The 21,537-nt window shown below is 46.4% G+C and overlaps 1 protein-coding gene across 1 annotated transcript; it reads right to left on the bottom strand.

Annotated features, from left to right (window-relative positions):
• Nucleotides 1-16,228: 16,228 nt before the first annotated feature.
• LOC132400402 (uncharacterized) lies at nucleotides 16,229-17,767 on the bottom strand. Its single transcript, XM_059981343.1, has one exon. It carries the CDS (start codon nucleotides 17,765-17,767, stop codon nucleotides 16,229-16,231), a length of 1,539 nt encoding a protein of 512 aa, XP_059837326.1.
• Nucleotides 17,768-21,537: the final 3,770 nt, after the last annotated feature.

Here is a 21,537-nt window from a genome sequence, read left to right as displayed (position 1 = left end):
GCATCTGAAATTACAGGCAAAGCTCCATTTTTAGTTTTACATCAGACACATCTGTTGTGATCCATATGATTTTGTGATCTGCTTCAGTAGTACTATGCAGTTCTAGGCATGTGGCTCACCTTTGCCATACTCTGTGACATCTGATTCTGTTTCACATTCAGTCACTTTATGTATTTCCTTAGTTTGTGTTTGAAATCTTTCACTCAGTTATGCTTTTTGTGTTTGGTTGCACACTCCCTCTCTTTGTGACCTTGTCTGTGACACTTTCTGCAAACTTTTTTCTTTGAACCACCTGTCATTTGCGAGGTGTGAGGACTTGCCACATCAGTAACATTTTTGGCTTTTTGCACCTTTCAGGGACATTTTGTTCATCTCACATTCTAGTCTTTTTATGTAATTCTGCTGCATCCTTTGCTGCAGTCTCTAACAATATTGCAATGATCAATGCCCATTCTAAGGTTAGGTCTTTTTCTGACACTAGCCTATTTAGAGTGCGTTGACTATACATGCCACATACCAGCCTGTCCTTAATGCATCAGAAAGTCAATCTGTAAAGTCACAGTACTGGGAAAGTTTGCTCACTTCTGCAACGTATTCAGAAATGCTTTCATCCTTTGACTGGTTCCTTTAGTGAAATCTAAATCCTGCTATTACCAGTGGTTTAGGGCTTGAGATTTTGTAAAATTGCAACAATTTCATCAAACATCTTGTTTGTTGGCTTTTCAGGAGCTACTAGGTTGTGTGAGAGTCTGTACGTTTTAACACCCATTAAGCTAAGAAGCATGGAGACTTTCTTTTCGTCATCCCTCTCAACCCTCTCAATTATATGATTCCCAGTCCTCATTAGTGCTATCAAATTCGTCAACTTTCCCAACTAAGGATATCGTCATGTTACTTTCTCTTTAGCTTTGCTAGTTGTAACTCGGTATTATGCAGGCAGTTACTCACGCCTCCCTTTGTTAGCGCCCATGGCCTTCTGCACTGGTTAACTCCTTTCTCTCGCCGTTTCGTCCTGTAACTGTCTGTGGAGTTGGTGATATTCTCTGACGTTCAGGTTCATACTGCATGCCAGTTTGTTGTTTCTGTGCACCTATGTATTAATTAAATAATAGCATACACGTGGCAGATGGCTTTAACTGCTGTATTCACAATGCAGGGAGAGACAAAGAGCGAGAGATTAACAGTATGCATGCATAGATGACAGTCAATGTGCATAGTTAAGTTATCAGTCCAGACGTAGTGCTAAGGGGAGTCATTGCTCTCAAATAAATAGATCCATACATTACACTATTTTTGCTGTCCTCTCAATATTCATTTCATGGGACAGACTCACAACCTGTCCCCATTAAAAGTGCCCCTCCTGCTAACTTACACAGGTGTCTGGATTACACCTCCTCCAACACCACTTCCTGTAAAAGCCTTGATCCATTCTCCTTTCTCTGTCTCTGTCTTATTTACTTATTTAGAGATACAGCACATAACAGGCCCTTCCAGCCCAACAAACTGCAAAGGTCCAGTAACCCACCTATTTAACACTAGCCTAATCACGGGACAATTTACAGTGACTAATTAACCTGCTAACCGGTATGTCTTTGGACTGTGGGAGGAAACCGGAGCTCCTGGAGAAAACTCACATGGACACAAGGAGAACATACAAACTCCCTACAGTCAGTGTAGGAATCGACTTTCAAACTCCCGAATGCCCCAAGTTGTAATAGCATCACGCTAACCCGTTCTCATGATGAGAATTTCACAGCAATGTCTCTACCATGGCTTCCTCACTCCTTACCTGTTGCAGCTTTTCTCTGAGGTTGAAATGGCCACCCCCCCAGGATTGATCTCTTCTTGCGCTGCAGCTCTTGATGCCTCTCCACTTGCCTCCAGAATTAATTGACCATCTTGGTTCTCTCCACCACCTGCAAAGAAATTCCATAATTGGGTAGACCATCAGCTCCCACCCCTCGCCTCACTCTTCCATCTCCAGTAACCACCCCAGTTCTCAGTTCATGTTGCCATGTATCAGTTGGAGGTTCAACATCTCCCAATTTCACTTGCCCCTCCTAACCATCCAGAAACCCAAACAGCCCTTCTCAATAAAGCATTACATCACTCGCGCAACACACCCGAAGTGCTGGAGCAGTTCAGCAGTTCAGGCTTCAAGTGCAGGTACCTGGGATCCTCGCCAGCCAAACCGGGAGGCCTGGAAACAGAACTGGAAGTCACGCAGCACAAGATGGTAGCAGAGACAAGTTCCCCAGAAAGACATGCAGCAGTGGTAGTGAGTCTCAGTTCGAGTGCAAGTACTTGGGATCCTCGCTTGGATGCAGATTAATCACATTACTCTTTTTCCATTCTAGTGCATTGCATCAGTGTGCACAGTGTAGTCTCCCATACAATGGAGGGGCCATACACAAAATGTGTGACCATTTTATAGAGTATCACCATTCAATCCAAAATAGCAAGCTTGAACTTCCAGTCATCGCTCACTTTAATTCATTAAATTCCAACTCTGTCCTGCCTTTAACATGCTACGATGTTCTAACAAAGCCCAATGTAAGTTTGAGGAACCTTGCCTTCAATCTAAGCACATTACAGCCCTTAGGACTTAATAATTTCATATAACCAGTTTATTTTTCCTGGAACAGTTAATACCTTAAAGATGAAAGGATTAAAGATTAATTTTATGTGCTATAAAACATCAAAACATACAGTGAAATCCGGCATGTGCGTCATCATTTGTGATGTGCTGGAGGCAGCCCACAAGAGTCACTATGCTTCCAGCACCAACACAGCATGCCCACAACTCGCTAACCCTAAACTTAATCATTTCACTGTCAGGTGCCGTGTTACCTACTCAATATTTCAGGCATTCTTTTTTGATGCAAATTTTTATCGGTGTTACGTTTTGTTTCTCATTGCTCCAGCATGTTGTTTTCAAGTTTTTTTTAAAAATTTCCTTTCTATTTCAGATCAGAATCACTTTATTGCAAGTCGGTGAAATATACCAGAATTGATTGTGTTTTGGTGCCAAGCATAAAACACAGGACAACACCATAACAGACAACAATTTACAAGGCAATGTTGCAAACAGCCATGAGCAATCAACAATTAGTGGAATGGTCACATGTGCAAATGTCAATCATCAAACGCGAAGATATGAACAGATTCAATAATTATCAACAGAACAAAGAGAGCAGGAAAGTCCATTTAACAGACTTGTTCTGAATCATATAGCTCTGAAAATACTTGGACAACCTTCTTCTCCATCCTATCATAAACATTCCCTGTATTCTCTCCATCCGCCCTCTTCTCTTCAATTTAAAATACACCCATTTTCTCAGATCTCCAGTTTTGATTAAGTCATTGACCTGAGACGTTAACTCTGTTAGGCTCCCCACAGAGATTGTCTGACTTGCTGCTTGTTTCCAACACTTTCTGTTTTAATTTAAATTCGTACTAAATTTGTAAAAATAAGAAGAAAATGTCAAATCTTTTATTTAACACAGATTATATGTTTGATCAAATAGTTTCATTGGTAGTAATTTGAAGCTTATGTGTTTGGCACCTTCAAGGAAATTTTTTAATATCTTATTTCTTTTGTGTGTTGGCTTTATTATTCTTTCAGTTATTCATTGACATCAAAAAACTTCTTTCATCCCATTGTACATGACTATTGTGCAATGGCTCAGTCTTATTTTGTTTATTATATAAATTTATTCACATCTCTCAGCAGACAGTACAGTGCACCTGCCTGTGAGTGACCTGGCTCTCTCCTGCTGCTCCTGGAGGAGTGTGCCTGCATTTGACTGGGTCTCTCTTGACACTGCCGGAGGATGGTGCCAGAGTATTGAGTCTTGGGCAAGGTTTAGTCGTAGTTTGTGGATTGGAGACAGCAGTTCATGTTTTCAGGTGTTTCAGATTTCTGTAACTCCTCTTTTACTGATATTTTGTGCGAGTTTAATTGGGGCGAACTGGCTCTGCGGCCTGCAGTCACTAAACGGTACAGCACTAAATTGAAATGAACTGAACCAAACCAAACATTCCTAGACTGTTTCAATTAATTACTCTGGTTTGATGTTTCGCTTGGATTTTTTTGTTTGCTCAATTTGTTCTTTTTTTTGCAGGTTGGGTGTTCAATGTTTTCTTTGAACAGTTTCCATGTTGTTTCTTTGCTTCCTGCCTGTCTGTAGGACGACAAATCACATAATTTAGTCATAAATGTACTTTAAACTTTGATATAATATGGGTTTCCAAAGCATTGGCTACACATTGAAGATATTGATGTGAATTGACCTATTATTTTGGCAACATTAAATATAAAGTCAACTCAAGTCAAGTTTCACACACAAAATGCTGGTGGAACACAGCAGGCCAGGCAGCATCTATAAGGATGCTTTGTCAGGTCTCGGCCCAAAACGTCGACAGTGCTTCTCCTTATAGATGCTACCTGGCCTGCTGTGTTCTCCCAGCATTTTTGTATGTTGTTGTTTGAATTTCCAGCATCTGCAGATTTCCTCGTGTTTGCTCTTCAAGTCAAGTTTATTGTAATTTAACTATATACATGGATATCGTCAAATGAGGCAATGTTTTTCCAGACCAGGGTGCAAAGTACAGTAGTATGCACTTAAGGCATCAGTCTAGTGATCTGAAGGTCATTAGTTCGAGCCCTGGCTGAGGCAGTGTGTTGTGTCCTTGAGCAAGGCACTTAACCACACATTGCTCTGCGATGACACCGGTGCCAAGCTGTATCGACCTAGTGTCCTTCCCTTGGACATCGGTGGCATGGAGAGGGGAGACTTACAGCATGTGCCACTGCAGGTCTTCCATACAACCTTGCCCAGGCCTCAGTCATCATCGAAAATTGATGGGCAGCCGAAGAAGAAGAAGTATACATAACATACGTCTAACATACATTAACTTAGGCAATCAAGGATAAAATCTACAGATGAATTACACATAAACAAACTGAAGTACAAAAATTAAATATTATAATGTACAGAACAGAGGAATTGTGGCACTTCAAATACAATGTGGCAGGGAGTTCAGAAGCCTAATGGCTTGAGGAAAGAAACTCTTTCCTATCCTGACCATTCTTGTTTTATGCATCATAGTCTCCCGCCTGACGGTGGAAAGTTAAAGATGGGTGGGTGTTATCCTTAATAACACTAAGGGCCCTGCAAATGCAGAGCTCCTGATAAATGTCCCCTATGGATGGTAGAGATGATGCGCCATCAATAACTCACTCTGAGACGTAAAGGCGAGATATCGGCTTTTATTGACTGGAAGAAGAAACAAGCAGTGGTTGACCACCATACTACATCCTGGAGACTGAGGGCCGGGCTCAGGCCTTGATCGCCTTTATACAGGGGTCTGTGGGAGGAGCCACAGGAGCGGTCAGCAGGGGACGTGTCCAGACAGGTATAGGTAGTTCACCACATTCACACCCCCCCACCCTTTGTTTTAAAAAGAGTCCCCATGTGGCGAAGTTTCTTACAGGTTAAGTCTATCAGGTGGTTGAGTCTGTCGTTGCAATCTACGTAGCACCGGCTGTGATTGCACAGGAGCCGGTGGCAATTGCACCGGAGACGGAGGTTGTGCTGGTTCCGGCCTAGCTGGAGGTGTCAGTCCACTAGGCGTCAGTGATCCCTCACAAATGTGCGAGGCGCCTGGTATATACGCATATGAAACGCCCGGTATATGAGTGTCATGAGGAGTCTGTGTAGGGCTTGGTGTGCGCGGTGTCACCTCGGGTACAGGGTCCATAGTTACCGTGGAGTGTTCGGGGTAGTGGACTGCTGCTCCTGTGGGCGCCAGGTCACAGATGGAGACCATGTCCTCCTGCCCATCAGGTAAGACCACGTAGGCATACTGGGGGTTCGCATGTAGAAGGTGAACCCACTCGACCAGCGGGGAGTATTTATTGCTCCTCACATGTTTCCGGAGCAGCACTGGCCTTGGGGACGTCAGCCAAGCTGGTAGGGTGGTACCAGTGACAGACTTCCTGGGAAAAGAGAATAGGCGCTCGTGAGGGGTGGCATTGGTGGACGTACATAACAGGGAGCGGATAGAGTGGAGTGCCTCAGGAAGGACCTCCTGCCATTGAGAGACCGGCAACCCTTTTGACTTAAGGGCTAAAAGTGTGGCCTTCCACACCGTGGCATTCTCCCGCTCCACCTGTCCATTACCCCGGGGATTATAACTCGTGGTCCGACTAGTAGCAATGCCCCTAGCTAGCAGGTACCGGCGCAGCTCGTCACTCATAAAGGAGGACCCTCTATCACTGTGGATATAGCAGGGATATCCGAACAGAGTGAAGAGCTGGCATGGGGCTTTTATGACAGACGTGGCAGTGGTGTCGGGGCAGGGGATGGCAAAGGGGAACCGTGAGTACTCGTCGATAACACTGAGAAAATAGACATTGCGGTCGGTGGAGGGAATGGACCCCTTAAAGTCAACACTCAGTCGCTCGAAAGGGCGGGTTGCCTTGACAAGTTGCGCCGTTTCAGGATGGTAGAAGTGCGGTTTGCACTCAGTGCAGATTTGGCAGTCCCTGGTCATCGTCCTGTTGTCCTCCAGGGAGTACGGCAGGTTCCGGGCTTTCACGAAATGGTAAAATCGGGTGACCCCCGGATGGCAAAGGTCTGCATGGAGGGCGTATAGCTGGTCGAGCTGTGCACTGGCACACACTCCCCGGGATAGGGCATCAGGGGGCTCATTGAGTCTGCCAGGCCGGTACAGGATATCATAGTTGTAGGTGGAGAATTCTATTCTCCACCGCAAACTCTTACCATTTTTGATTTTGCCCCGCTGTTGGTTGCTGAACATGAACGCAACCTAGCGTTGGTCGGTCAGCAAGATGAACCTTTTGCCGGTGAGATAGTGCCTCCAGTGCCTAATAGCCTCCACTATGGCCTGGGCTTCTTTCTCCACCGCGGAGTGCCAAATTTCAGGGCCTTGAAGGGTACAAGAGAAGAATGCTACTGGCCTGCCTGCCTGATTGAGGGTAGCAGCCAGCGCGAAGTCGGAGGCGTCACTCTCTACTTGGAAGGGAATGGTTTCATCCACCGCATGCATCGCTGCTTTGGCAATGTCCCCTTTAATGCAGCTGAAGGCCACGCAGGCCTCAGCAGAGAGGGGAAATGTGGTAGACTTGACAAGGGGGCGGGCCTCGTCTGCATAATGGGGGACCCATTGGGCGTAATAGGAAAAAAAACCCAGGCACTGTCTGAGGGCTTTGAGGGTGGTGGGAAGAGGGAGTTCTAACAGGAGGCGCATACAGTCGGGATCAGGGCCAATGACCCCGTTCTTCACGACATACCCAAGGATAGCGAGTGGGGTGGTTCCAAACACACATTTGTCCCTGTTATAAGTAAGGTTCAGGGCTTTGGCCACTTGGAAAAATCGTTGGAGGTTGGCGTTGTGATCCGGCCAGTCGCGACCACAGATGGTGATGTTATCCAGATAGGGAAATGTGTCCTTCAGTTGGTACTGGTCCACCAATCGGTCAATTTTCCTCTGGAAGACAGAGACACCATTTGTGACACCAAAGGGGATTCGCAGGAAGTGATAGAGCCTGCCGCCCGCCTTGAAGGCAGTGTAGGGGCGGTCCTCTGGGCGGATGGGGAGCTGGTGATAAGCAGATTTCAGATAAATTGTCGAGTACACCTTGTACTGAGCTATCCAGTTGACCATATCCGCGATGCGGGGTAGGGGGTACGCGTCAAGCTGTGTGAACCTATTGATGGTTTGACTATAGTCCACGACCATCCTATTTTTCTGCCCAGTCCGAACAACAACCACCTGGGCCCTCCAAGGGCTTGTGCTTGGCTCAATGATCCCCTCCCTGAGAGCCGCTGCACCTCCGACTGAATGAAGGCCCTGTCCCCCGCGCTGTACCTCCTGCTTTTAGTTGCCACAGGTTTACAGTCAGGGGTCAGGTTGGCGAACAGCGGTGGGGGAGGGATCTTGAGGGTGGAGAGGCTGCAAGTGGTGTCAGTAGCACAGCTGTCGGCATGGTGCTGGGTGGAACGTGTGGTTCGGTGTGTGTGTGTGTGGTCAGTAGCGGGGTATATGGCGAAGACCCACCAAACTGAGGATTCCGGACAGTGAGTGGTGGGAGGGGCCCATCATATGCCATAGTCACACTTTTGAGGTGGCTCTGGAAGTCCAGCCCCAATAGCACAGGCGCGCACAGTTGAGGCATGACCAGTAGCGCAAAGTTCTGATTTTCTGTGCCCTGCACCACCAATGTCGCTACACAACCCGCCCGGATGTCTGTGGAATGCGACCCAGAAGCCAAGGTGACTCTCTGACTTATGTCCCCTGCTGACAGGTCCTGTGGCTCCTCCCACAGACCCCTGTATAAAGGCGATCAAGGCCTGAGCCCGGCCTCAGTCTCCAGGATGTAGTATGGTGGTCACTCACTGCTTGTTCCTTCTTCCAGTCAATAAAAGCCGATATCTCGCCTTTATGTCTCAGAGAGAGTTATTGATGGTGCATCAATTTTATTGACTGGAAGAAGGAACAAGCAGTGAGTGACCACCATACTACATCCTGGAGACTGAGGGCCGGGCTCAGGCCTTGATCGCCTTTATACCGGGGTCTGTGGGAGGAGCCACAGGAGCAGTCAGCAGGGGGCGTGTCCAGACAGGTATATGTAGTTCACCACAAGAGAGACGCCTATGATTCTCTCAGCTGTCCTCACAGTCCTTTGTAGAGATTTCCAGTCCAAAGCTTACTGATCCCATACCAGGTGGAGATGCAACTTGTCAGGACACTCTCAATGGTGCTCCTATAAACCACAGCTAAGATGTGGGCTGGGAACCTTGCTTGACTTAATTTCTCGAGGAAGTGTAGGTGCTGCTGTGCCTTCTTGCTCAGGGAAGTGGTGTTGAAGGACCAGGTGAGGTCGTCCGTGATGAGAACTCCCAGGGACTTGGTACACTCACCTCCTTACGGAGGAGCGACTCACTGGCAGAGGGGGCTGGATCATCTGCAGCTTCCAGAAGTCCACAAAGAGTTCCTTGTTCTTCTCCACTTTCGGGCTTAGCGTTTCTCTCACATTGCTGCACCGGCCGCTCCACTTCCTCTCTGTACTCTGACTCCTCATCGTTGTTGATGAGACCAGCCTCTGCTGTGTCATACGCAAACTTGGTGACACGATCTGAGCTGAATCCTGTGACGCAGTCATGCGTCAGCAGAGTGAACAGCAGCAGCTAAGCATATTAACTGTTTATTTTTCTTAATCCGCTTCAGTAAATTTTGAAAGCGATGGTGAAATACAGACATTGACAATTACATTTGAAAAATTCAGAACTGGACGACAACAGGAAAATAATTTTTTATAAGGCCAGAAATAAAGTACTCCAATAGGCCGAGGTACTCTGCTCATAAGAGACCTATACATCATATCGTTCATAAAAACACAATTAAAAAACTTTTCAATGCAGATAATACAGTATTTAATTAAATCGACGGGGTTGCAGAACGGAGATACGTCTCTACCAAAGAAAGTGTAAAGCACTTCTCTCTGCTAGCTGGCAGGTCACCCTTGGGCAAGGTGTAGCACCTGCTTAGTCTCCTGATCAGTGTCACGTGAAGCCATGGGAGCAGGAGGTGGATGGTCGTATGAGTAGCTGGTGCATATCACAAGTCCTGGTTATGTGACCACTGACACCAGGTAGACAATCTCTGAAGAGTATTGATAATGGCTGGAGTCACCCACCTTGTAAAGACACTCCCCAGAAGAAGGCAATGGCAAACAACTTCTGTAAAAAAAATTGCCAAGAACAATTATGGTCATGGAAAGACCATGATTCCCCATGTCATACAACACAACACATAATAATAATACTTCAGTGAAATACTTCACAGAAAAAGAATTTCAATCTATCCTGATATAACATTAATAAACAATCTGGTGTACCGGGAGTTCAAATTTTCTGCACGCAGGAAAAAAAAATATTCAAATAATATCTGATCCAGAAGATATCCCTTGAAAGCTTTCAATTAGGCTGTTGAAACTCACATTTTAATACTATTTCCATGGACTATATTTAGCTCGCTGCGTGATTTTCTTTTTTTTTTGTTTTTACTTCCCCTGTACTTGACAGAGTTGTTTTAAATGCTCTGTAAGTGTTGATATCTGCTTCTTGTCCTCCTACTCATCTGCATCCAGTGCCATTCAGCATTGGCCTGTCACTTCAGCACAGCTGCATGCACATCTTATAGCATTAAAGTCTACAACATTTAGCAGTCTGGCCATTTTGTTCGGTTGTCCCTCAGCCGATGAAGTACTTTATTGAGGCACTTATTGAGCAAATAACTTGTAGACACACAAATGCTGGAGGAACTCAGCAGGTCAGGTGGCATCCAATGAAAAGAATGAACAGTCATTGTTTTTGGCAGAGACCCTTCTTAAGACTGGAAAGGAAAGGGGAAGATGCAAGAATAAAAAGGAAATTTACCCACTCACCTGGCTTCACCTATCACCTTCCAACTCATCCTCCTTTCCCTCCAGTCCTTTTAGTTCTGGCACTTCCCCCTTCCTTCTCAGTTCTGAAGAAGGGTCTCAGTCTGAAACGTTGCCTGTTTATTCATTTCCATAGCTGTTGCCTGACCTGCTGAGATCCTCCAGCATTTTGTAAGTCTTGCTTTGGATTTCTGGAATCTGCAGAATTTCTCGTGTTTATGAAATAACTTGTAGAGATTGGATTTAAACAGGGGTAATAGGTCTAATCTTACACAAAAAGCTGGGGGGGTAGTTTGGGGGGATTAAGCTTAATTTTTTGTTGAGGGGAAGTTTTGTGACAGTAGATTAGAAATGGTAAAGGATACCAGAGCAAAGGAGAGAGAATTATTAACACAGCCAAGGTGAGAAACAGAAATGGGAACTGGGCGGTCTACAGCTCAGTGTTGAACCTCCATGACCACAGGGAGAATGGGATTATTAAGATAAAGGGAACATAGAGAAAAACAAAGGAGAGATAATAGAAATCAAAGTTACGTAGGTACTTGCATACAATGGGACAGACAAACAAGTGAACAGTAAAATTCTAAATTCCATTGACTGCTATATTCTCTCATGGAGAAAGTGGTGGAGAGAGGAGAATAGTAAGAGAGAGCTTATGCTAAAGGTCAAAAGATCGAAGTTAATTTATTATGAGAATAAATATATACCACCATATACAACCCTGAGTTTAATTTTCTTGTGGGCATACACAATAAATTCATAATAGAATAATAACCACAATAGAATCAGTGAAAGACCATATCAACCAGTGTGCAAAAGACATCAAACTATACAAAGACAAAAAAATAACTAAGCAATAAATATTGAGAACATGAGATGAAGAGTCGTTGAAAGTGAGTCCATAGATTGTGAGAACAGTTCAGTGATAGGTAAGTGAAGTTACTGCATTTGGTTCAAAAGCCTTATAGTTGAAGGATAGTAACTGTTTCTGAACCTAGTGCTGGGAGTCCTGAGGCTCTTGTACCTTCTTCCTGATGGCAGAAGCAAGAAGAGAGCATGTCCTGGGTGGTGGAGGTTCCTGATGATGAACGCTGCTGCTTTCCTGTGACAACATTCCATATAGATTTGCTTCATGGCGGGCTGTATCCACTACTTTTTGTTGCTCCATGGTGAGGTGCAGTTGAAGATGACACTGTAGCATTGATATGAACATTGACAGGTTATTGTGCAAGATTGAAAACTTGTCGAGCAACCGCATGAAGTCCAGGAGTAGTTTAAAGGAGGCACTGTGAGGGAATTATGTCCAGGATGTGGTCATAAAGATTGGCATGGTAAAAAAAATCAACCCTTCCAGTGTTGGAGAAATGTATTGAGTCAGGAACTCTAGCTAAGAACTCGATTTTGATGAAGATTTTTTTTTTTGTCCTCCCGGGCCACAGGAATAGTACCAGAGAATTGGAAAATGACATGTGGCTCCATTGGACAATCTTGGGAAATACGGAGCAGTGAGTTTTACATGGGAGGTTGGCCAACAAATGGAGAGGATTCCTGGGGACAGGATTCGGAGAAGTATAGTCTTTCTAGGGATAGTTAGCATTGCTTTGTGAGGGCTGGGCCATGCCTGACCAGCCTGACTGAGATTCTCAAAGAGAATTGGCCAAGGTAGAATGGTGGATGAGATGTATATAGATTTTACTAAGGCATCTCACAAGGCTCTCCATAGGATGCTTATCCAGAAATTCATAAAGCATGGGATCTGTGAAATTTGGCTGCATAGAAGGCAGAAGGTGGTCGCAGTTAGATCACATTTTGCTTGGAGGTCAGTGACTAGTGATGTCCCACAGGCATCTGGTCTGAGACCCCTGCTCTTGTGATTTTTTATAAATGACTTGGATGAGGAAATGGATAAATATGGGCTGTATAGGAAGGAAGGGTTAGATTGATTGTGGAGAAGGATTTTATAGGTCAGCATAACATTGTAAGCTGAAGGTTCAATATGGTGCCTTACTGTTCTATGTTCTAAGGATTAGATTTTAGGTGGTGAAACTATTGGTGCTCAGTTGACCAATCATAAGCTCAGCAGTGATGTTGAAATGCTGTAATCCAATCGGTTACTACAAAATGTAAGTGTGCAGCAGTTCAAAGACTTGGCACATGATACCACAGCAATGCAAAGTTCAAAATGCAAAGTAAACTTATTATCAAAACACTTACAGGTGGTTAGCACAACACTTTACAGTACCAGTGACCCGTGTTCAGTTCCCGCAGCTGCCTGTGAGGAGCTTATATGTTCTCCCTGTGACCACGTGGTTTCCTCCGGGTACTCCAGTGTCCTCTCACAGTCCAAAGATTGGTAGGTTAATTGGTCACTGAAATTGTCCCGTGATTAGACTATGGTTAAATCGAGAGATTGCTGGGTGGTGGGGCCCAAATGGCTGGAAAGGCCTGTTCTGTACTGTATCCCCATAAATAAAAAATAAATACATATCTCTGGGATTCACTTTCTTGTTGGCAATCACAGTAAATACACGAAACACAATTGAATCAATGAAAGACACACCTAACAGGGCAGATAACAATCAATATTTAAAAAACTGTCCAATACAAAAACAAAGAGAAAAAAGATACAATAATTAATTAATTAATTAAGCAAGCAATAAATATCGAGAACATGAGATGAAGAGTCCTTGAAAGTGGGAACAGTTCAGTAATGGGTGAGTGAAGTTAAGTGAAGTTATCCCCTTTGGTTCAGGAACCCAATGGTTAAGGGGTAATAACTGTTCGTGAACCTGATGGTGTGGGACCTGCGGTTCCTGTATCCTCTTCCTGATGGCAGCAGTGAGAAGAGAGCATGTCCTGGATGGTAGGGGTCCTGGATCATGGATGCTACTTAACGGTCTGCGTAGATGTGTTCAGTTTTGGGGAGGGCTTTATCCCGTGACGGACCAGTGCAAATGCACAGCGCTCCTAGTGCCTGGAACAATTCAGAAGTTTTAGAACAGATTGTTTGCTCACTGAGGAGAGTTACAAGCAGTCATGATCAGGGTAAGGACTTTAGTAATGAAAAATTTTAGCTGAGAAAATAAGCACATAGTTCTCTGTGGAATGGGGAAGAAGTAAAAGCACAGAGGATGAAATGCACTGTATCATTCCCAAAGTATTACTATTCCTCTCCATGAGCTGTCTTCAAAACAATAGTACTTACAGCTCATTTGGCTTCTATTATATTTATTGTTTTTCAATGTTTGAAACGCATGATACATTCTACTCTAAAAGTACTCTGCTGTAATGTAGGAAAAAGAGAAATCAATATTATACACACCGAGGTCCAACAAATATTAGAGGCTATTTCAGAAGTGGGTTCATGATCATCAGGAACCAAATTCAGACTGGTCTTGGGGCCTCAAGGACTGCAGACTATCAGTCAGACTACCAAGTCAGAGTGGTAAGATGTGTACCCATCACACCACCTGTAGTAGTCGGCAGTTGTCGATCCCAGGGGATCACGGCTTTGCGCCTCTGGTGGACTGTGTCCTCTCCAGGGTGCAAGCCTGGGCAGGAAGGTTTGAAGAACCGACTGTTGCCCATGCAGCGGGTTCCCCCTCTCCACGTCACTGATGTAGTCCGAGGGAAGGGCAAGCACCGGTACAGCTTGTCATCAGTGTTGTCGCAGAGGTTGCCAGAGTGAAGCTGTAAACAACATCAAACTGCCTTTGGGACCCCGGCTCCAGATTTTCTCCTCAGAGCTTACTCCCGAAGCCTTTCCCGTGGGTGGGTGTGGCTGCAAGGCAGCGGAGGTTTAAAATCAGAGTTTTCCTTCTCCTAGGTGGGCTGCTGTCCAAGGCTGACAAGCCCCACCTGCCCAAATTCACACCACTACATTCCTAGTATTCACACAAGGGATTCTGCAGATGCTGGAAATCCAGAGTAACACACACACAATGCTGGAAGAACTCAAGCAGCATCATTGGAGGAGAATAAACAGTCTCTGAAGCCCAGAGCATCAACTGTTCATTCCCCTCCTGACCTGCTGAATTCCTCCAGCATCTTGTGTATGTTACGGAGAGCATTCTAACTGCCTGCATCACAGTCTGGTATGCTGGGGCAGAGGGGGAAAGTAAGCTGCAGAGAGCTGTAAACATAGTCATCTCCATCATGGGCACTAGCCTCCACAGTATCCAGGTCACCTTCAAGGAGCGATGCCTCAAGAAAGCAGTGTACATCATTAGGGACGCTTGGCACCCTGGACCTGTCATCTTCTCATTGTTACCATCAGGAAAGGATCACAGGAACCTGAAAACACACACTCAGCAATTCAGGAACAGCTTCTTCCCCTCTGCCATCTGATTCCTGAATGGACATTGAACCCTTGACCACTACCTCACTACATTTTTTTGTTTTCCACTATATATATATATATACTTACTGTAACTCACAGTTTTTTCCCATTATTATGTAGTGCAATTTACTGTTGCTGCAAAGTTAGCACATTTCAGGACATAAGCTGGTGATATTGAACCTGATTCTGATATTCTATTATTCTATCCATGGTTGCTATTTTAAGTCACGGTGGTAATGATGTGTTCACTTTCACAATCGGCTTAATGTAGTGTTCAAACCAACTTATTTCACCGAACTTTGCAATAAAGTAATATATGTGCAGAAAAACGTGAAAAGCAGAATTATCGAATCAGTTAATGACTGGATTACCAATCACGTTTGAGATTGACAACCAAATCATCACATATAGCAGTTAGATTAAAAATGTAGATTGGTTTTCCTAAAGTACAATGAACCTTTAGCCCATCATTACTGAGGTAAAGTTAGTGTCAGTAATTGAACTGGAGCCTGAGTAATTCAGAACACATTTGGTGCTTATCAACCTCCCATCTCTACCCTATTAACCAAATTGCTTATTTTTACACAGGAGATTTCTTGACTCAGAATTTATCACACTATTATGTTTTTAATACATATTAAAAAGGAGGAATGATAGATGAGAAAAATAATTGAAAACTGGAGAAAGATAATTTGGTGACTGTGGGCATTGATTACTAAGTCGAGGAAAAAAAACTTCTAACAATTGTAAAGGACAGATGACTAGTGGGTCGGAGGGAAACTGAACAGGCATATATGAGTCTGTTTTTGATTGTTGTATGTGGTCTGCTAAAGGGGTCAGTGCTAAGGCTGTTTTTTATAATTTATAGAAATTAGTTTGTTCCTTAAGGTTGTTATATCCAGGGGTGGTAATGGGGACAAGCTCCCACTACCTATTAAATGCTGCCTCTGATAACCAAGTCCAGCTCCTGGCCTTCACATGTGGCTTAGCTACTAAGCCGAGTGGAACCGTTTCTACCGACAGGAGGAAGGCAAAGCCGGGTTACTGGTGCCTTAAAACCAGTCACTTCAGGCAGATCGAGCTCATCAGCTGCAGTTGGCCATTCATCTAGGAGAAGGAAATCTCTGATCTCAAACCCACTCATGGGGAAGGCTTCGGGAGCCGCGAGGGAAAAATCCAGAGTTGGGTGTCCCTAAGGCAGTTCTACACTGAGTTCAACGCTGATTGGCAACTCCTGGGACGCCATTGGTGCTGAACTGTATCTGTCTCTGCAGTCCCTTTGGTTTCATCAGCTGCTGGAGAGGGGAGACTGCTACACCGACAACAGGTCTCCATATTGTACTGTCCTGGCTGGCTTACTATGTAGACAGCTAGGACACAGCGTCCATCATTGGCCCCAGAGCAATTATTGCAAATCATTATCCTCTGGCAAAATAAGACCACAAGGGCTCGAGCAATAGTCTCTCAGAGTCCCTGCGGCTCTGAACCCGCAGCGGCTCGCGTCTCGGGGGCGCCCGGTCCGGCGGTTCGCGTCTCGGGGGCGCCCGGTCCGGCGGTTCGCGTCTCGGGGGCGCCCGGTCCGGCGGTTCGCGTCTCGGGGACTCCCGGTCCGGCGGTTCGCGTCTCGGGGACTCCCGGTCCGGCGGTTCGCGTCTCGGGGGCGCCCGGTCCGGCGGTTCTCGTCTCGGGGGCGCCCGGTCCGGCGGTTCTCGTCTCGGGGACTCCCGGTCCGGCGGTTCTCGTCTCGCGGGCACTTGGTCCGGCGTCTCGCGTCTCGGGGGCGCCTGGTCCGGCGTCTCGCGTCTCGGGGGCGCCTGGTCCGGCGGTTCTCTTCTCGCGGGCACTCGGTCCGGCAGTTCTCGTATCGGGGGCGCCCGGTCCAGCGTCTCGCGTCTCGGGGGCGCCCAGTCCAGCGTCTCGCGTCTCGGGGGCGCCCAGTCCGGCAGTTCGCGTCTCGGGGGCGCCCGGTCCAGCGTCTCGCGTCTCGGGGGCGCCCGGTCCGGCGGTTCGCGTCTCGGGGGCGCCCGGTCCGGCGGTTCGCGTCTCGGGGGCGCCCGGTCCGGCGGTTCTCGTCTCGGGGACTCCCGGTCCAGCAGTTCGCGTCTCGGGGGCGCCCGGTCCGGCGGTTCTCGTCTCGGGGACTCCCGGTCCGGCGGTTCTCGTCTCGCGGGCACTTGGTCCGGCGTCTCGCGTCTCGGGGGCGCCCGGTCCAGCGTTTCGCGTCTCGGGGACTCCCGGTCCGGCGGTTCTCGGCTCGTGGGCACACGGTCCAGCGGTTCGCGTCTCGGGGGCGCCCGGTCCGGCGGTTCGCGTCTCGGGGACTCCCGGTCCGGCGGTTCTCGTCTCGGGGACTCCCGGTCCGGCGGTTCTCGTCTCGGGGACTCCCGGTCCGGCAGTTCGCGTCTCGGGGGCGCCCGGTCCGGCGGTTCTCGTCTCGGGGACTCCCGGTCCGGCGGTTTTCGTCTCGCGGGCACTTGGTCTGGCGTCTCGCGTCTCGGGGGCGCCCGGTCTGGCGGTTCTCTTCTCGCGGGCACTTGGTCTGGCGTCTCGCGTCTCGGGGGCGCCCGGTCCGGCGGTTCTCGTCTCGTGGGCACTCGGTCCGGCGGTTCGCGTCTCGGGGGCGCCCGGTCTGGCGGTTCGCGTCTCGAGGGCGCCCGGTCTGGCGGTTCTCTTCTCGCGGGCACTCGGTCCGGCGGTTCTCGTCTCGCGGGCGCCCGGTCCGGCGTCTCGCGTCTCGCGGGCGCCCGGTCCGGCGGTTCTCGTCTCGCGGGCGCCCGGTCCGGCGGTTCTCGTCTCGCGGGCGCCCGGTCCGGCGGTTCGCGTCTCGCGGGCGCCCGGTCCGGCGGTTCTCGGCTCGCGGGCGCCCGGTCCGGCGGTTCTCGTCTCGCGGGCGCCCGGTCCGGCGGTTCTCGTCTCGCGGGCTGGTTTTGAAGTGTAACCGACGGAGAAGCGGCCATGGGACAGTCTGCCAGTTCGCAGAAACGTTTCTCCAGAGAGGAGCTGTGGGAATACCAGGTCACCCCTGTTCGGCAGTTCGGTGTGGGGAGAGAGGACGGGGGTCGGGAATGGGACTGAGGCAGTTGGGGATCATTTCAGCCTCATTAAAATTACAGAGGATGGCAAGGATGCTCGTATTGAAGCTAAATATGAAGACAAGAAAGCAGTCCTCAGAATCAGGCTTATTATTACTTACATATAGCGTGGTTTGTTATTTCGGCAATACAGTGAAATACGTAAAATTAACTCTAAATTACAATAATAAATCTATCTACACAAATTAAATAAGTAGCGTAAAAAGTAGAGAGGTAGTGTTAATGGATTCAGAAATCTGATGGTGAAGAGAAAGAAGCTGTTCCTAAAATGTTGAATGAGTGTCCTCCTCTCTGGTGATAGTAATGAGGAGAGGGCATATCCTGGGTGCTGAATGTCAGATGTTCTGTAAATTCAGAAATGAATGGAAAGAAGAACACAGGAAGTGAGACACTTAGTATTTGCTTTTCCTTATATTTTAGCGAGGTGCTATCATATAACCATAAGATAGGAGCAGAATTAGGTCATTCGACCCATCATGACTGCTCCAGAATTTGATAGTGGCATGGCTGATCAATTTTCCTCTCAACCCCATTCTCCCTAACACCATTAACACCCTAACATCAAGAATCTTACAACTTCTTTCTTAAATACACCCAGTGACCTGGATTCCACAGCCCCCTGTGGCAAAGAATTCCACAGATTCACCACTCTCGGGCAAAATAAATTCCACTTCATCTCTGTTCTAAATGAACACCCCTTTATTCTGAGGCTGTGTCCTCTGGTCATAGATTTCCCTACCATAGGAAACATCCTCTCCATATTCACTCTATCTAGACCTTTCAACATTTCATAGATTTCAATGAGATCTCTTCCCATTCTTAAAAATTCCAGTGAGTACAGGCCCAGAAACATTGAATGCCTCTTAATACTAAACCTTTCATTCACTGAATCATTTTTGTAAACATCCTGTGAATCATCACCACATCCTTTCTTAGTGAGGGCATATAATAGAGCAAACGTTAGTGGGAAGTTAGAGGATTGGGAAGCTTCTAAAAACCAACAGACGGCAACTAAAAAAGTCATTAAGAAGGTAAAGATGGAATATGAAAGTAAGCTAGTCAATAATATTAAAAAGGATACCAAAGGTTTCTTCAGATACATAAAGTATAAAGGAGAATTGAGAGTGGATATTAGACCACTGGAAAATGATGCTGGAGAGGTAGCAATAGGAGACAATGAAATGGTCGATGAATAAGTATTTTGCATCAGTCTTCATGGTGGAAGATACTAATAGAATGATAGAAGTTCCAGGTGTCAGGGGTCATGAAGTGTGTGAAGTTACCATAACTAGAGGTGAAGTTCTTTGGAAACTAAAAGGTCTGAAAGTAGGTAAGTCACCTGGACCAAATGGTGTACACCCTAGAGTTCTGAAAGAAGTGACTGAAGGGATTGTGGAGGCATTAGTAATGATCTTTTAAGAACTAGGCAGGAACGTGGGAACATAAATTGGGAGCAGATGTTCTCAGGGAAATGTACAGCAGGATTAAGGAAAACCCCAAGGCATTCTACAAGTATGTGAAGAGCAAGAGGATGAACCGTGTAAGAATAGGACCAATCAGGAGTGAGAGTGGAAACACGTGCATGGAGCCGGAGGAGGTAGCAGAGGCACTTAATACTGCTTCAGTATTCACCAGGGAAAAGGACCTTGGCGATTGTGAGAATGACTTAAAGCAGAGTGAAATGCTTAAGTGGATAGGATTAAGAAAGAGGGTGTGCTGGAGCTTTTGAAAGGTATTAAGTTAGACAAGTCACTGGGACCCAACGAAATATTCCCCAGTCTACTGGGGGAGGCGACGGAGGAGATTGTGGAGCCCCAGCAATGATCTTTGCATCATCAGTAGGGACGGGAAAAGTACCAGGGTTGCAAACATTGTTCCCATGTTCAAGAAAGAGAATAGAGACAACCCAGGAAATTATTGACCAGTGAGTCTTACTTCAGTGGTGGGCAAATTTTTGGAGAAGATCCTGAAAGGCAGGATTTATAAACATTTGGAGAGGTATAATATTATTAGGAATAGTCATCTTGGCTTTGTCAAGGGGAGATCGTGCCTTATGAGCCTGATTGGATTTTTTGAGGATGCGACTAAACACATTGATGAAGGTAGAGCAGTGGATGTAGTGTATATAGGTATCAGTAAGGCATTTGATAAGGTTCACCATGTGAGACTCATTCAGAAAGTAATGAGGCATGGGATCCAAGAAGACCTTGCTTTGTGGATCCAGAATTGGCTTGACCACAGAAGACAAAGAGTGGTTGTGGATGGTTTGTATTCTACATGAAGAACGGTCACCAGTGGTGTGCCTCAGGGATCTGTTCTGGGACCCCTCCTCTTTGTGATTTTTATACAGGACCTAGATGAGAAAGTAGGAGGGTGGGTTAGTAAGTTTGTTGATGATACAAATGTTAGGAGTGTTGTGGATAGTCTGGATGGTTGTCAGAGTGACATTGATAGGATGCAGAACTGGGCTGAAAAGTGGCAGATGGAGTTCAACACAAGTAAGTGTGAAGTGGTTCATTTTGGCAGGCCAAATTTGAAGACAGAATATAATATTAATGGTAAGACTCCTGGCAGTTTAGAGGATCAGTGGGATCTTGGGGTCCTTATCCATAGGACAGTCAAAGCTACTGCGTAGGTTGACAGTGTTGTTTAGAAGGTGTATGTTGTGTTGGCCTTCATCAACTGTGGGGTTGAGTTCAAGACCCGCGAGGTAATGTTTCAGGTATATAAGACCTTGGTTAGACCCCAAATGAAGTACTGTGTTCAGTTCTGATAATCTCATTACAGGAAGGATATGAATGCTATAGAGAGAGTGTAGAGGAGATTTACAAGCATGTTGCCTGGATTGGAGAACATGCATTATGAGAACATGGTTGAGTGAACCTGGTTTTTTTCCCCTCGGAGCGACAGAGTATGAGAGGTGACCTGATAGAGGTGCATAAGATGATGAGAGGGATTGATCATGTAGCTAGCTGAGGCATTTTCCCAAGGCTAGTTTCAAGGTGTTTGGAAATAGATATAAGGGGGATGTCAGAGGGAGGTTTTTCACAGAGGCTGGTGGGTGCATGGAATGTACTGCCAGCAAAGGTGGTAGACACAGATACAATAGGGTCGTTTAAGAGACTATTAGATACATAAATGGAGCTTAGAAAAATAGAGGGCAATGCGGTGGGGAAATTCTAGGCAGCTTCTAGAGTAGGTTCCATGGTTGACACAACATTGTGGGATGAAGGGCCTTCAATATGACTTAGATTTTCTATGTTCTCTGTTCTAATCACTAGATGTCTGGAAGAGTGGAAAATTGCAAATGTCACTCCATTCTTCAAGAAGGGAGAGAGGCAGAAAAAAGGATACCATAGGCCAGTTAGTCTGACCTCAGTGGTTTGGAAGATGCTGGAGTCAACTATTTAGGATGAGGTCTTTGGATACTTGGAGGCACTTGATAAAATAGGCCATGTCAGCATGGTTTCCTCAAGGGAAAATCTTGCCTGAAATCTGTTGGAGTTGTTTGAAGAAGTAACAAGTGGATAGACAAAGGAGAATTGGTTGATGTTTTGCACTTGGATTTTAAGAAGGCCTTCATCAGATAAAGGGTCTCGGCCTGAAACATCACCTGTTTATTCTTTTCCATAGAT

This window comes from Hypanus sabinus, chromosome 10 (assembly GCF_030144855.1).
Source record: "Hypanus sabinus isolate sHypSab1 chromosome 10, sHypSab1.hap1, whole genome shotgun sequence".
Lineage (NCBI taxonomy): Eukaryota > Metazoa > Chordata > Chondrichthyes > Myliobatiformes > Dasyatidae > Hypanus > Hypanus sabinus.
The sequence above is the reverse complement of the archived record's forward strand: the minus strand, read 5'-3'. Positions and strand labels throughout refer to the sequence as shown.

What these genes read in the sequence shown, in the direction of transcription:
- LOC132400402 (XM_059981343.1), bottom strand. Translation starts at nt 17,767, where the DNA reads ATGGCCGCTTCTCCGTCGGTTACACTTCAAAACCAGCCCGCGAGACGA.